The sequence below is a fragment of the Saimiri boliviensis genome, chromosome 1, assembly GCF_048565385.1.
Source record: "Saimiri boliviensis isolate mSaiBol1 chromosome 1, mSaiBol1.pri, whole genome shotgun sequence".
Lineage (NCBI taxonomy): Eukaryota > Metazoa > Chordata > Mammalia > Primates > Cebidae > Saimiri > Saimiri boliviensis.
In genome coordinates, this window is record NC_133449.1 from 229,134,161 (window position 1) to 229,147,918 (window position 13,758).

A 13,758-nucleotide genomic window follows, 5' to 3' on the forward strand; every position below is an offset into this window, starting at 1 on the left:
CAGGCAAGCGCCACCACACCCAGCCCCACTGGAGTTTTTGATGTAGGAGATCAGATGTCCTAGATTACAAGGCGACACACATCTCCAGGCTGTACATGTGAGGAGGATGTCCAGAAATCCTCCATATCTCATGCATGCCTGATATGGGTGGTCACACACATACTGTGGTATTTTCTCACTGTTAAAATCATGGTAAAACTGTGGTAAGAGTGTCTGTTCTTCATAAATGATTTAATGTATCTCTAGGAATTCTAGAATAAGAAAATATATAACCACACAGCAACGTTCTTTGAAACTAAAGTTCTAGAGAATTTATAAAAATTTCCCTGAGTCTCTGACTTACAACTGAAATACAAGAAAGGCTAGTGGACGAATTAGACAAGTTTCTGCCCTATATATCCAGCTACTGGTACCACAAATAGAGCCTGTGGTGACTTTCTGAGGGGAGGAAGACTTTTAGGATCATATACACTCTACTGTCCTTAGACTTAAGAGGCTTTCATTTCATTTCATTTCTTTCCTTCCTTTCTCTTCCTTCCTTTCTTCCTCTCCTTCCTTTGTTTATTAATTCAGCAAACATTTATTGGCTATCTACCACAGTCCCGGTACCTTGGGGATACTGATTACAATGATGTTTTACTGTCAGTAAGCGTACATTCCACTAGAGGGAGCCAAATATATAAATAAGCTTAAGAATTACATTAAAGGGGCCAGAATAGAAGAAGTCTGTGGAAGGTGAGGGATGGGAGGAGAGCATCAAAGAATTGGGCAAATCTGTCCCTGGACTGGTCAGAAAAACGCCTTCCTAGGGAAGGTGCCCCCTGAGCACGTGTTTGAGATTCCTTACCCAGAATAAGGAGGCTGCAGAGGTGAGCATGGAACGGTTAGGCGTTCTGTGTGGAGCAGACTGGGGGTACCCCAGGTGAGACCTCCGGCCCAGGCCTTGTGACTCTTGCACAGGCTCATGTCACCGGCTAGCGGGTCTGAGAAGAAACCACCACCCTGCAATTTAATGAGGATCCTTCCGAGAACGGGCGCCTCAAAGCCCGAGCCACACGACAGCCATGTCTGAGCAACACGGTTTTTAAAAATGATCTCTTCTCCTTTATTGCCACATTCATAGAAAACGTTTTGAGATATCTGGGTTGGTAAAAGAAAGCCACAGTGTACATAAAGAAAATTAGAGGAAGTTTAAAAATATATGATTTTAGTGTTCGGAAAAGCAGTTACGGATTGCTTCCTTGGTTTAATTATCCAAGCGGTCGAAATTCTGGGTTTGAAACTCTTGGAAGTCCTCGGGGATGGTGTCTGCAATAGGAACGGGCACAGGGAGGTTAGCGAGGCTCCTTCCACCCCGACCCTGGACCCCACCCGTGGCGCAGGCATCCTGCAGGGGGCGCTGTCAGCCCGCCCAGGAGGCCCCGCAGGCTCTCGCCGCCATTTTTTCCGGCAGGCTGCTTTGCAAACCGTTGGCTTAAAGCCCAGCAGTGCTCCTTCCTGGGCCTGCAGAAAATCAGCAGGCAGAGTGGATTTTGCATCTGTGATTATGTTTGAACCACATGAAAATAAAGGCTTCCTGTAAATTAAATCTGACTGAATTTCTCACTGAACCCCAGACCCTAAACCATGCAGTTAAATTCTGCGGGTCTGAATTTCCATATGCGTGAAATAGGATAAAGGCAATCTGCTTTTTACTTCTGGTACAGGGACTATCAGGTTTTAATGACTTTGTGGCATGGGCTTTTGGGGGGAAGCGCGGTATATAAATAATGTGGCAGTATTTGATTAATGCTAGTAACAACATTGAATAGTAACAAGAATGTACATTACCATTGCAGCGATACTTGAGGTTGGACCAGATGATGTTTTCTTGAGAGAAGCAGAAAACGCCAAGTCGGCCTCCACGCATTGTGGTGTCTATGGTGACTCCAGAGTCGGCCACCAACTCAGAGCCCTCATAAAATCGCACCCTGCGGACAAGACAGCCGGAGGGATCTCCATGAAATCCAACGCAGGGTAAAGTACCCACTGTGAGGCCCAGGAGTCCCACTACTTACACACCTGCATCTTTACTGTTTTCTTTTTGTTTTGTATTTTTTTTTTGAAGACGGAGTCTCCCTCTGTTGCCAGGCTGGAGAGCAGCGGCCCCATCTTGGCTCACTGCAACCTCTATCTCTTGGGTTCAAGTGATTCTCTTACTTCAGCCTCCCAAGTAGCTGGGATCACAGGAGCATGCCACCACGCCCAGCTAATTTTTTGCAATTTTAGCAGAGATAGGGTTTCACCATGTTGGTCAGGCTGATCTCGAACTCCTGACCTCGTGATCCACTTGCCTCAGCCTCCCAAAGTGCTGGGATTACAGGCATGAGCCACCGTGCCCCGCCTACTGTTTTAGGCTCCGGTTTTTGCTGACCTGGATTGTGCTGTAGCTGTTTCCCCTTGCTTACTAGGCTGGAGGTCCCTGGGGGCAGGGATCGTGTGTGTGTGTGTGTGTGTGTGTGTGTGTGTGTGTGTGTGTGTGTATCGTGGTGGGGGTTGGGGGTGGTTGGTTCTTCCCAACTTCTATCTCTCACGAGGCCTAAGATGATGTTGGGGACATATCAAACGAGTTAAAAAAAAAAAAAAAAAAGCAAATCTGATGTCATGAATGAGAAAGTTTGGTGTCTTGTCATGTGAGTTACCTTGTCTAGGTATCATGCTTAAAAACTTCTGCTTTTCCTTTGATCTGATTTATATCTTTTGGTAGAATCTCAGAGCAATGAGTCTCAACAAGAGAAGCACTCCCTAAGTAGAGGTGAAGAAATGGGCCGGGAAGCTTTGGGTTGTCAGAGTGGCACTGAGTGATGGAAGCCAGGGATGCTGGATGGCATGCAACGCCCTGGAGAGAACAGTCAAAACCTGTCCTGTGTTCCATACACTACTGGAATGTTCCTCAGATACCTGGGTAGGTGCAGAGTCTGTTTAAAACTATCAGGGCCTAGAACCTGGCTCCCTTTCATTTTTTTGCACAAATTTTAATATAAACTATTTTCCAGAGTAAATTGAGAAAACTACTGAGCACTTTGTTTTGTTTGAAAATTAACATTCTAAAATGTTCACCATTTGAGAAATTCAAATCACTCTCAGCAATAGCAGTGTAACCTTTGAGTCACTGATACAACAGTCTGTGTTAGAATGTCACCTTTACGGTGATTCTAGGTATGGGTGCAAGTGTCTATTTCATTTTGTCTTCTGGTGTGGCTGTGACCAAGTATTTAAATTGATTTATAACAAAACATTCTTATTTTTCTATTATATTGTTAGAGGTCAGATTGATTTTCTTTTTCTTTTTTTTGAGATGAGTCTTGCTCTGTCACCAGGCTGGAGTGCAGTGGCATGATCTTGGCTGAGTGCAACCTCCGCCTCCTGGGTTCAAGTGATTCTCTTGCCTCAGCCTCCTGAGCAGCTGGGATTACAGGTGCCCGCCACCATGCCCAGCTAATTATTTTTAGTAGAGACAGGGTTTCACCATGTTGGCCAGGATGGTCTTGATCTCTTGACCTCATGATCTGCCCGCCTCGGCCTCTAAAAGGGCCCTGGGATTATAGGCGTGAGCCACCATGCCTGGCAGATTTTTTAAGATTATGTGGGTAGGTAGGTTGTAATTTCTATGATTCCATTTTGGGACAGAAAAAGGGACATTTCAAAATATTTATTATAAAAAAGGGGCATTGGGCTTAGGGCTGAGAACATGATCGTCTTACTTGAGGCAAAGAGTACATTTGACATAATGTCACAAAGAGAAACAAAATCTGAATTTGCCCTCATCACTCTTTTTTCCCACGAGGCTGCTTTCCTGGCCTGATGAGGAGAATGCACTCAGTACTCCTTCCTAAACTACGTAGGCTAGGATGGGTGTTGATCTGCAAGTTCAGTAAATGAAAAATACTATCTACATTTCAGAGATACAGCCCTAAGCCTCCCAACTCCCGAGAATACTTTTTTTTAAAAACTCCTATAAAGAAACAGGACAGACTACTTTGGCTTATATGACACATACTCTCATTGCCTCACAGTAAGATGATCATGTTCTCAGCCCTATTAAGCCCAATGCCTCTTTTTTATAATGAATATTTTGAAATGCCCCTTTTTCTGTCCCAAAATGGAATCACAGAAATTACAACCTGCACAGTTCATGCCATGTGTAGGAGATGCCAGGCTTTGTGCTAGACGGTGAGGAGACCAAGATATAATAAGGTGCAAGTGCTGCCCTCAGGGAGTTTGTGATCTAGTAGGAAGACAGACTGTAAGGGACATAGTGCTGTCAGGGTGAAATGTGCACGAGTAAGTGATTACACAGGGCCCAGAGGCATCACAGGGGAGGGTGTGGAAAACAGACCCCGCCACACCTCTTACCTCGTACCTGTTGGCATGTCCACCTGCAGGCGTCTCTGCAGAGCATGGCAGAAGGGCACAGCCATCCATGCACCCCCAACCCCACAACGCTGGGTCCACCCCTCAGCTCTGCTCCTTCTATCCCCATCTTGGCCCTACCATCCTGTACGGGTGGTCCGTCTGAGCCTGAGTGCCTTCTCCCCAACCTCTTTTCTGGGTTCCCCATCCTGCAGTCCCAAAAGTCCTGGCATGTCCTTGGGGACTATCCTAGGTCAGAATAAGGCTCTGGGATGCAGAACAGAGAGTGCTTTGCTTCTAGAGCAGGTGTCCCCAAACTACGGCCCGCAGGCCGCATGCGGCCCCCTGAGGCCATTTATCCGGCCCCCTGCCGCACTTCAGGAAGGGGCACCTCTTTCACTGGTGGTCAGTGAGAGGAGCACAGTATGTGGTGGCCCTCCAACGGTCTGAGGGACAGTGAAATGGCCCCCTGTGTAAAAAGTTTGGGGACGCCTGCTCTAGAGCAAGGCGAGGAGACGGATCTCCCACCTACCTGATGTAGCCCACTTGCGGCCTGTGCTGTAGGAACCAGCGGTAAGACACCTTGTCCTTCCAGCCCACGTTCCTGGAGTCCTTCCACAGCAGCCTGACCTGGTCGCTGGTATCCCCCGTGTGCCACAGCGAGTTCCGGAGATGCTCCCCTGGACCTGTCTTGGACTTCACAGCCTGGACGATGACATGAGCAAGGTTTTAGGACGGGACAGAGACCCCGCCCCTCCTGCTTCCTGGATCTGAAGTGCTGATCCAGGTTACAGTCACGGTTACAGTCTGGCTGCCTTGGATTCAGAACAAAGCATACACACTTAAATGTCATTTCAAGGAGGTGACCCCAACCGTTTACTACTAAGCCTTGCCCAGTATTCCACTACACATCCCATGTTGTTCCTGCTGCAGATCTGCTGTTCCCTGCCTTTGCCCACTGAGGGCTCCCATCAAACATCTAGCTACTTAGGTCAGCCTTGTGTCCTAGCACGAGTGACAGAGGTAGCCCTTCAGCCCTCCTGTACAAAGTTGGACGCATCAGTGAAACTTATTAGCCAGTTTCCAGCACAGTGTGTCTGAAGATGCACGCCAAGCCTTCCCCTCTTTGACCGCACGTGGGCTGGAATTCCCAGCATTAGAAGTTAGAATGTAGCTGCTGCACAGGAATGAAGGCAAAGCCCTGGGTGGGCTCTAGTCTTCCCTGAGTCTAACGTGAGCATAAATGCATCAATTTTTAGATTAACTAAGTACCACATGGGAGAATACAACATTTTAAAAAAGCATGAAGGTTCCAGAAGAAAGGGAGATGAATGACTTCAAACCAATACCTTGAGCTGAATGCCAGGTTCTGCAACTGCTCGGAATGGGGTGGCTTGCCAGTACGTCTGCTCTGTCTGCTTCCACATGACCACGTAGAAGCTGGAGCTATCCTGGTAGCCAAAGATAAAGCCTGCATAGTCATCATCCGTCTGGGTATTGACATGGAAGGTCCCTTCGAAGTCAACTCCATTAAAAGCCGTGTACCCTGTAGGGATCAGATAAGATTAGAAAAGTAGCCAAGCCACACCAGCAGCTGGAAGAATTCTATGGGAGTAGTAACTGAGACCCTGGACATACCCACTGCCAGGCCAGGATCACTGTTCATGGTCTGCACAATCTCCATGCCCTGCAGAGAGAGTAGTGGGAGTTCAGAACAGTCTTGAAGAGGGCCAAGTAACCTTGAGGAAGCTCAAAACCTCAGGCACCATGAGTGAGTGGCCAGTGACATCTGGCCTCCATATAAAGATTTCATTATCTGAGCAGTTGCTCTATTGTGTTATATGCTCAAAGAAAGCACATGCTTGTAAAGGTTAAGAAAAGCTCAAAGCTGAATAGAAATAAGTTGGCTAAGACTGTCACTTAAGTTGATTCAATGGGCCCTTAACTGGGGAACATATAACATATACTTCTAATCAATGTGAATTGCTCTGTGACTCTGAAAATCAATCTACCGAACCTCTCCATGCCTGCCTTTCATAGTTACACAATGAGGAGGATTTGCAGAAGGCAGTCTGTTGCAGAGATCAGAAGTGTGGGTTCTAGGGTCAGACTGCCTGGGTCCCAATTCCAGTCACCTCAGCTCCTTACCACAGTGCTACTGTCATTAAAGCCATTACAATCATTAAATCTGTAGCAGACTATTTCATCTTCAGTAAGATGGGTATAATTGGTCTGTCGTAGGGCTACTGAGGAATAAGAGGATGTGAACAATGCCTGGTTCATTGTCTGTACCCATCAAACATGACCTACCACTATCAGAAGCGCCTCTGTTGAGAGGCAAAGCTGAGCCGCTGCCACCTGTGTGACACTCACCTGGTTCAGGACTACCCAGTTGGGATCGATCTGGGCATCCCCTTCGGGATCCAGGACCACGGTCTGGTAAGCCCTGAAGTCGGTCAGGGTGACCTCTGCGTTCTCTGGGCAGACATCAATCCGATCGATGACCTGGTCCTGGTCAAAGTCAGACTCACAGATGTCTCCCACCCCGTCACCTGAGTGGAATAGAGAAAGGACAGAAGCTCAATAGCATTCACACCCACCACTACTCCTGGGCAGGGAAAGGGGCTGCATGAGGAACAGAAGGGCCCAGGCTCCCGCTACCAGGGCCATCATTTCCCAGCAGTGTTGAGAGGAGCCCTGGGGTCACGTCTGAGCTGGTCCCAGGCCCCATCCTGGAGTCCTTGTACTGGGTGACCAGGCCAGTCCTCCCAGAGCTTTTTGAAAGATCAGTGTGAACAGCTGCCCTCCACTCTGTCCCCAGGAAGTTCTTATTTACCTACAGTTGGGTTCGCCAACTGGTAGATCTTAAGCGTCAGCTGACGTAAGCAAATGTCTACAGCACTTTCTGGGCTGCAATGTGTAGAAAGCAGGGAAATTATCATTGTTACCAGAATATCTCTAAGACTGTAACTTCTGGTGGCCCCTAGACTGAATGTGGCCCCCAGGTGTGTTTTGCTCAGCTCCTGTGCTGGCACTGCATTTTTGCATGTGCACTGCTGTGGCTGGGCACGACCTCTCCAGGTCACCGCAGTCTCCAGCACCCCTGCTGTCTCATGTCTGGCTTGGTGCAGACATTTTCTTATCTGCCAGGCATCTGTGTTTGTGAACCCAGCATATACCATTTTTGCTGTGCCATTCTTTCTATGCTGTTCCTTTTCCGGGACTCCCAGGGGAAGGTGGCAGGTGACAGGTTAAGATGGTGGAGCAGCTCTCCAAGCCCTTTGGGGACTGAGCCACAGTGTGGCTGCTTCCCTGCCCCGTGTGACTGCATCCTAGGGTTGTTCAGGAAGACGAAAAGCAGCTCAGTCCTGACTGACTTGGAGACTCATGTCTACCAGATGTCTGCAGTCCATACAAGCTGCAGCTATGCAGAGAAGCTGGGTGTGGAGAAGCAGCTGATGGGAGCTGGGGATGTTCTGAGTCCATGCTTGCAGAGAGGTGTGCCCCCACGTGCCTGGCCGAAGGGAGCCCAGGGGTGCTGTGCAGCTCTGGGCTGAGCCGGCTTACTGTTGCTATCCTCCTGGGCTGGGTTGGGGACCAGTCGGCAGTTGTCTGGGCCAGGGGGCACCAGGTCTGGGATACCATCGTTGTCATCATCATCATCACACTCGTCACCAATTCCATCCTTATCGGTGTCCAGCTGGGCACTGTTAATGACGGTGGGGCAGTTGTCTGTGCTGTCCTGGTGCCCATCTCCATCACTGCGGGAGAACGAACAGGTGATGTGGCTCACAGTTCAGCAGGGAGTAGGAAGCCTCCATTCTCAGGAAGGAGAGTCTGTGCTTGAGGGGTTCTGTTTTTGTTTTTTTTTTTAACTGGGATTGGCTTTTAAAATCAAACCACTGGAGTCATTCCCTTAGATAAGGCTACCCGATGGGCCTCACAATTTTCCCATCCTCAACCTCTGGAAACAAACGAGTCATTTCCTACTCAAGAAGATAAGGGTCTATTTCTAGGAATTGTGACCAGATGCTCCTATTGGTCCCTGGGAATTGCTAGATGACACTCCACTCAGAGGATGTGTGAGGGGAACAGAGTGACAGGCAGTGGAACCAGACAGCCTCAGCCAGTGGCCAGTGTGTGAGCTCAGGCACGACACCCGACCTCTCTGTGGCTCAGTGTCCTCATCTGTCAAATAAGAATAATAGCAGCTACCACATAGGGTTATTATGAAGATTAAATGATGAAAACCATCAGAATTTTGCATACTAAATTTCAATATATGAAAAAGCACTGACTCTTTAAGAAGCCCTACAGTGTTTTCTGTTATTTACTCTTCACGATCCTGGCTAGTAGATCCAAAGAGGATTCAGACCTGAACGCCATGGGGAGAAGGGAAAGCGAACAGGGCCACACCTTCCTGAGGGGAGTAAGTAGGCCAGGCTCAGTGCTGGTCTAAAAGACTTCTCAGCATTCTCCCTCTCTGTCCACCTGACTTTCCAGGCTGAGAGGCCACCTGAAGATGAGTGTGCCCTGCCTCCCGGAGGTCTCCTGAAGTCTGGGACCTCTCAAGGTTACTCTGGAAGAGAGTGAGTACTCCTTTCGCCCTGGTCCACCTGCAGCCTGTCCTGGGTCAGGGGCTGCCCGTACACCCTCTTGGAGAGGCAAGCCAGGGACCGGACCATGCTCTCGGACCACGCTTTCCAGATGGCACAGGGGGACAGAAAGGGCCCAGCGAAAGTGAGGCCAGCCTGGACAGGCAGAAGATGATGTGGCTCAAACAGCAGAATCCCTGTGCCCACAGCAGGGCTGCTGTAAGACACAAGACGAAGCCATGTCCATCAGCAGCCGTGCTATAAAGCCCTGAACATTAAAAACAAGCAGTTCCTGTCCTCTTCTCCAAGGTTCACCTTTGTGGGAATTAAAACAGCAGAATAAGTCATCGGTTTTGGGCAAATATCTAGAGGCTGATGGGATAGGATATTTTAGAAATTACTGTAGATAGTAGTCAGAGTGCAAGATGACCTGCGCCAGGGGACATTCTTGATGCACATCATTCAGGGCAGTTGTCAGGATACAGTCTCACCTTCCCCTCGGAAAAGGAGACGGACATCTGACATCAGCCTCTGCTGCTGACGTGCCTTTCCTCGTACTGTGATATCAGTAATAACATGGCTCCTGTTTTCTGCATGTCACCTGGGGGCCAGCACTGTTCTGGGAGCTTTACCTACATTATCTGGAATTTTCACCATAACCTGCCTGATGCATTTCTTTCTCTCTTCTTGGCAGATGAAGAGGTTGAGATGCCAAGACATTGGGAAATATGCTTACATTCACTTAGCTAGAACAGTAGCCCTCTGTATCTGCGCTTCTGTATCCACAGATTCAACCAACTGAGGATTAAAAAGATTGGAAAAATTAAAAATAACAAAAAAAAATACAAATAAGAAACCAATGCAGCATACTAACTATTTATATAGCATTTATACTATATTAGGGATTAAGTAATCTAGGGAAGATTTTAAAAGCATATTGGAAGACAGGTATAGGTTAGATGCAGATACTACATCATTTTTATTTAAGGGGCTTGAATATTTGAGGATTTTGGTATCCTGGGGGCAGAGAGGTGTCCTGGGAACAATACCCCAAGATACTGAGGGATGGCTATATATACTTTCTAGCAAGGACACAGCATAAGGAATGAGATGCACACTTTGGGAGGCTGAGGCAGGTGGATTACTTGAGGCCAGGAGTTCAAGACCAGTCTGGCCAACATGGTGAGACCCTGTCTCTATGAAAAATACAAAAATTAGCCAGGTATAGTGGTGCACACCTGTAATTCCAGCTACTCGGGAGGCTGAGGCATGAGAATCACTTGAAACCAAGAGGTAGAGTTTGCAGTGAGCTGAGATTGCACCACTACACTCCAGCCTTGGTGACAGAGCAAGACTCCATCTCAAAAAAAAAAAAAAAAAAAAAAAAAAAAAAGATGTGGCTTCATGGAAGCTGTTCTTGAGAAAGGTTTGGGTCAAGAACTGGTTTCTACAGGGCAACCTCTGATACAGGTATCAGGAAGGAAGTTGTGTCTTCTTGCTTTGCCTTTTAGAATCCTTTCCCTCTTTTATCCCTGTCCTGGCTGCCTTTGTAAGAATTCCCTAAGGAGACAAAAGAGTTTAGAACCTTGGGTTGCAGGCCCCTCTAGGGCTGAGTGGCACATGTCTGTTTTTGGTGATACTCTTCCAGAATCTGAGCAGCTGATGTCGTCTCGAGTCTTAATGTAAGACTCCATCGTGCTGAGCTAGGAGGGCTGACAAAACTCACTTGCACAGAGCACTTCCACTTAAATAAGGGAAACTGAATTAAAAAACAATTTCAAGGACAATGAAATAATAGCAATCCCTCAGCGAACTGACAGCCTTCTATTTTGGGATGATGGTCAAGTTTTCCTGAGCTGAAAGAATATAAAAATCAGAGCTAATATCTGTTGAGTGCTATGTATATAACAGAAAGCATAAGCAGCACTTTCCATGGATCAACTCCATTTTTACAATGGTCCTATCAGCTAGATCTAGTGTCATCCTCATTTTCCAGATAAGAAAACTGAGGCACAGAAGTATTAGGTAATTTGCCTAAGGTTAGCTGGCATGTAAGAGAGAGAGCTGAGATTTATGTCTAGCTGTCTTAATCCAGAGCCCATCTGTGAAGCATGATGCTATATTACCCCTCCTGAAATAGATCTCACTTGCTGGAGTGCCTAGTGACCTATTCTGACCCTGTTCTGCCCTATTCAGAACTTTCAGGGAGAATTCTCATGGTAACCTTGGCCGGAAGCAGGGTTGTTATCCCACTAGCCGCCCAGTCCCCCAGAGAGATCCCAAGGAATGGAGCAGTGGGAAGTTCTGAAATGTAAAAGCCTCTCTGTATGTTGGTATCTGGCTCTCTGCAGTTGGGAGACAAGCCATACCTGTCCTGATTGGTGTCACAGGAGTCCCCAACCAGGTCATTATCCACATCGGACTGCAAAGAGAACGGAACATGTTATTTATCTCTGGGCCTGCAAGTACAGAATGCTCCAGAGAAGGCAGACCTCACCCATCATCATTGGATTTGGGGAATTATTTCTCTGGAACTGGGGTGGTGCAAAACTGCAAAAGGACAACACCATATTGGTGTAGGCACAATGCTGAATTTTCAAAAAAGCTTTCTAAAATATCAGGCGACATGGATGGGCTGCCCACACACCAGATGAGCTGATTGGAAAGGGGCGCTGGGGTAGCATGGTGGCAGGTGGAGACATGGAACCTTGGCGTGGGTCAGAGGGAGCCAGCCGCGGGCATGGGGAGAAGGCAAGTTGAGTTTGCTTTGCTTCTGCAATTTGAAATTCAGCCAGAATGGTGAGTGAGTCACAGAGGGCAACCATGACTCCCCTCTCTCGGGGTTTTAAAAATAAATGACACATCATACCCAATTATCCAGATGGGGAGGAGGCGTGAGAAGGGAGATGCAACACATCACCGGCTGAACTTAATCTGAAATGTCCATACATAGCTGTGTAGGGGTTTGGGGACTCAATGGACACAAGACTCCAAATGGTTAATTTCCATGTTCCATTTCCCTTTCTGCAGGGAAAAAACTCATATCGGGCATCATTAAGCTCGTATTACTAACCTCATAGGCAACTGACAGCCTGGGAGATAGTCCCAAGGGCTTCGTATCTTGTGTGGTGTCCATCCCACCATCTTCAGGCCCACAGTGTGTCATTTCTCCACCTCTGCTTTGTGAGGTAAGTGGCAACAGCTAAGAAGCTCTGCTGTTTCTCTAGACACCCTTCCTAAATGAGTCTCTGCACAGAGGGATTCAGCTTGAAGTCTGAATTCCCCAGTATCCTACTAACCTGGTTAGGGTTGCTGACATCAGGACAGCTGTCACAGGCATCCCCCACACCATCACCATCCTGGTCCCGTTGGTCACGATTGGGAAATCTTGGGCAGTTGTCCAAAATGTTTCTTATTCCTGTGAGAAAGCAATGCTACCTGGAGTCAGGGGAATGTCACTGACTTCTAGGTGCTGTAGAGATCAGGTGTGTGGCGAGTTGCTTCGGCCTGGGCCATTGTCACATAGGCACTACCCTTTTCAGCAGTTATCTGGAGGCGGCTTCAAAGGATGGATTCTGGGAGACTTAAAACTGAACAGCTCTCAGAGGCATTTATCCACTGAATTCTAATCTGCCCAAGATGTCAAGGGCTGTGGCAGCAGCTAAGGGAGGTGTCATGATGGCCGTATGGGCTGACCCTGGAGAGGGAGGGTCTCGTGGGTATCTGAGCTATGACTGAGACCCCAGGGCTCTAGGCAGCGTTGTGCTGGAGCCGGGTCCATTGTGTCCCTCTCTTTTCAGTTTTGTGTTTGATGATGTCACATCGGTAGCTTGAAATCAGCAATGATGACAGTATGGAGTTACATCATGGAAACTGGCAAATGCTACCAACCAGGGCTTTCTGTGGTTTGTTTAGCAGCACACCACTGGATCTGGGTCATCCGTTAGGTTGCAGAAGGTGAGGTCATGTTTTAGGGGTGTGCATGTTCTGGAGTGTTGCGTGTGTGTGTGTGTGTGTGTTGTGTGTATGTGTATGCAGGTGTTTTTTCGAAAAGGTTTTTCCTTCAAGGGCCCACAATGGGATATTGTAGCCTGGGATGCGTAGTCTGTGACCTTGTTCAAAGCCTTCTCATTCAGTTCTCTATTTCTAGGTCTCTCACATGTAGAAAGGATGGTGGAGAGTAGGGAGAAGTATAAATGGTAAGGGAGATGCCCCACAAAGACACACCCTGGCAAGACACTGCTTGAAGGGGTCCTACAAAATTTCTGGCAATGATACAGAGTCCTGGAAACATCCAGAGCCATTAAATAGTGAACAAGTCCACCTTGGGCCCTCCACAGATGCAGGCCACAGTGAGCCACCCACAGCTGAAGTCCTCAAGTCCCTTATTCTGTTCCTACTCTTGAGAGAGAACAATGGAACGAGGTCAGATGAATCCCAAATAAAAGACAAAAGCCAGACAAATCTACCATCTCCATCCATGTCATCATCACAGGCATCTCCTCTTCCGTCCCCATCCGTGTCTTTCTGGTCGTTATTTAAGACACTCACGCAGTTATCACAGGCGTCCCCAAAGATATCTTTGTCACTGTTCCTTTGGTCCACATTGTGAATCAGGACACAGTTATCCTACATGATGAAAGGATGGAACATCACTCAGACTTTTAGTAAAGCCACTTCCCCCACTGTTATGAAGTGTCAGAACTCTGGTGGCCCCAGTTTGTCAGTTTTATATGTCAAACATTTGTGAATCTTACAGGGTAAAAAGCTG

At 47.7% G+C, this 13,758-nt stretch overlaps 1 protein-coding gene across 2 annotated transcripts in view; it reads right to left on the minus strand.

The window, feature by feature from the left end:
* Positions 1-1,081: 1,081 nt before the first annotated feature.
* Positions 1,082-13,758, minus strand: part of THBS4 (thrombospondin 4) — a 98,105-nt gene continuing 85,428 nt past the window's right edge. For both annotated transcript variants that reach the window (XM_074384317.1, XM_003920805.3), the window contains 10 exons: positions 13,457-13,616; positions 12,287-12,405; positions 11,357-11,409; positions 7,960-8,153; positions 6,766-6,944; positions 6,031-6,079; positions 5,742-5,938; positions 4,925-5,097; positions 1,831-1,970; positions 1,082-1,308 (listed from right to left, as the gene is read on the minus strand). In XM_074384317.1, coding sequence (XP_074240418.1) covers positions 1,247-1,308; positions 1,831-1,970; positions 4,925-5,097; positions 5,742-5,938; positions 6,031-6,079; positions 6,766-6,944; positions 7,960-8,153; positions 11,357-11,409; positions 12,287-12,405; positions 13,457-13,616 — 1,326 coding nt within the window. In that variant the 3' untranslated portion in view covers positions 1,082-1,246. The remainder of the gene's footprint in view (positions 1,309-1,830; positions 1,971-4,924; positions 5,098-5,741; positions 5,939-6,030; positions 6,080-6,765; positions 6,945-7,959; positions 8,154-11,356; positions 11,410-12,286; positions 12,406-13,456; positions 13,617-13,758) is intronic.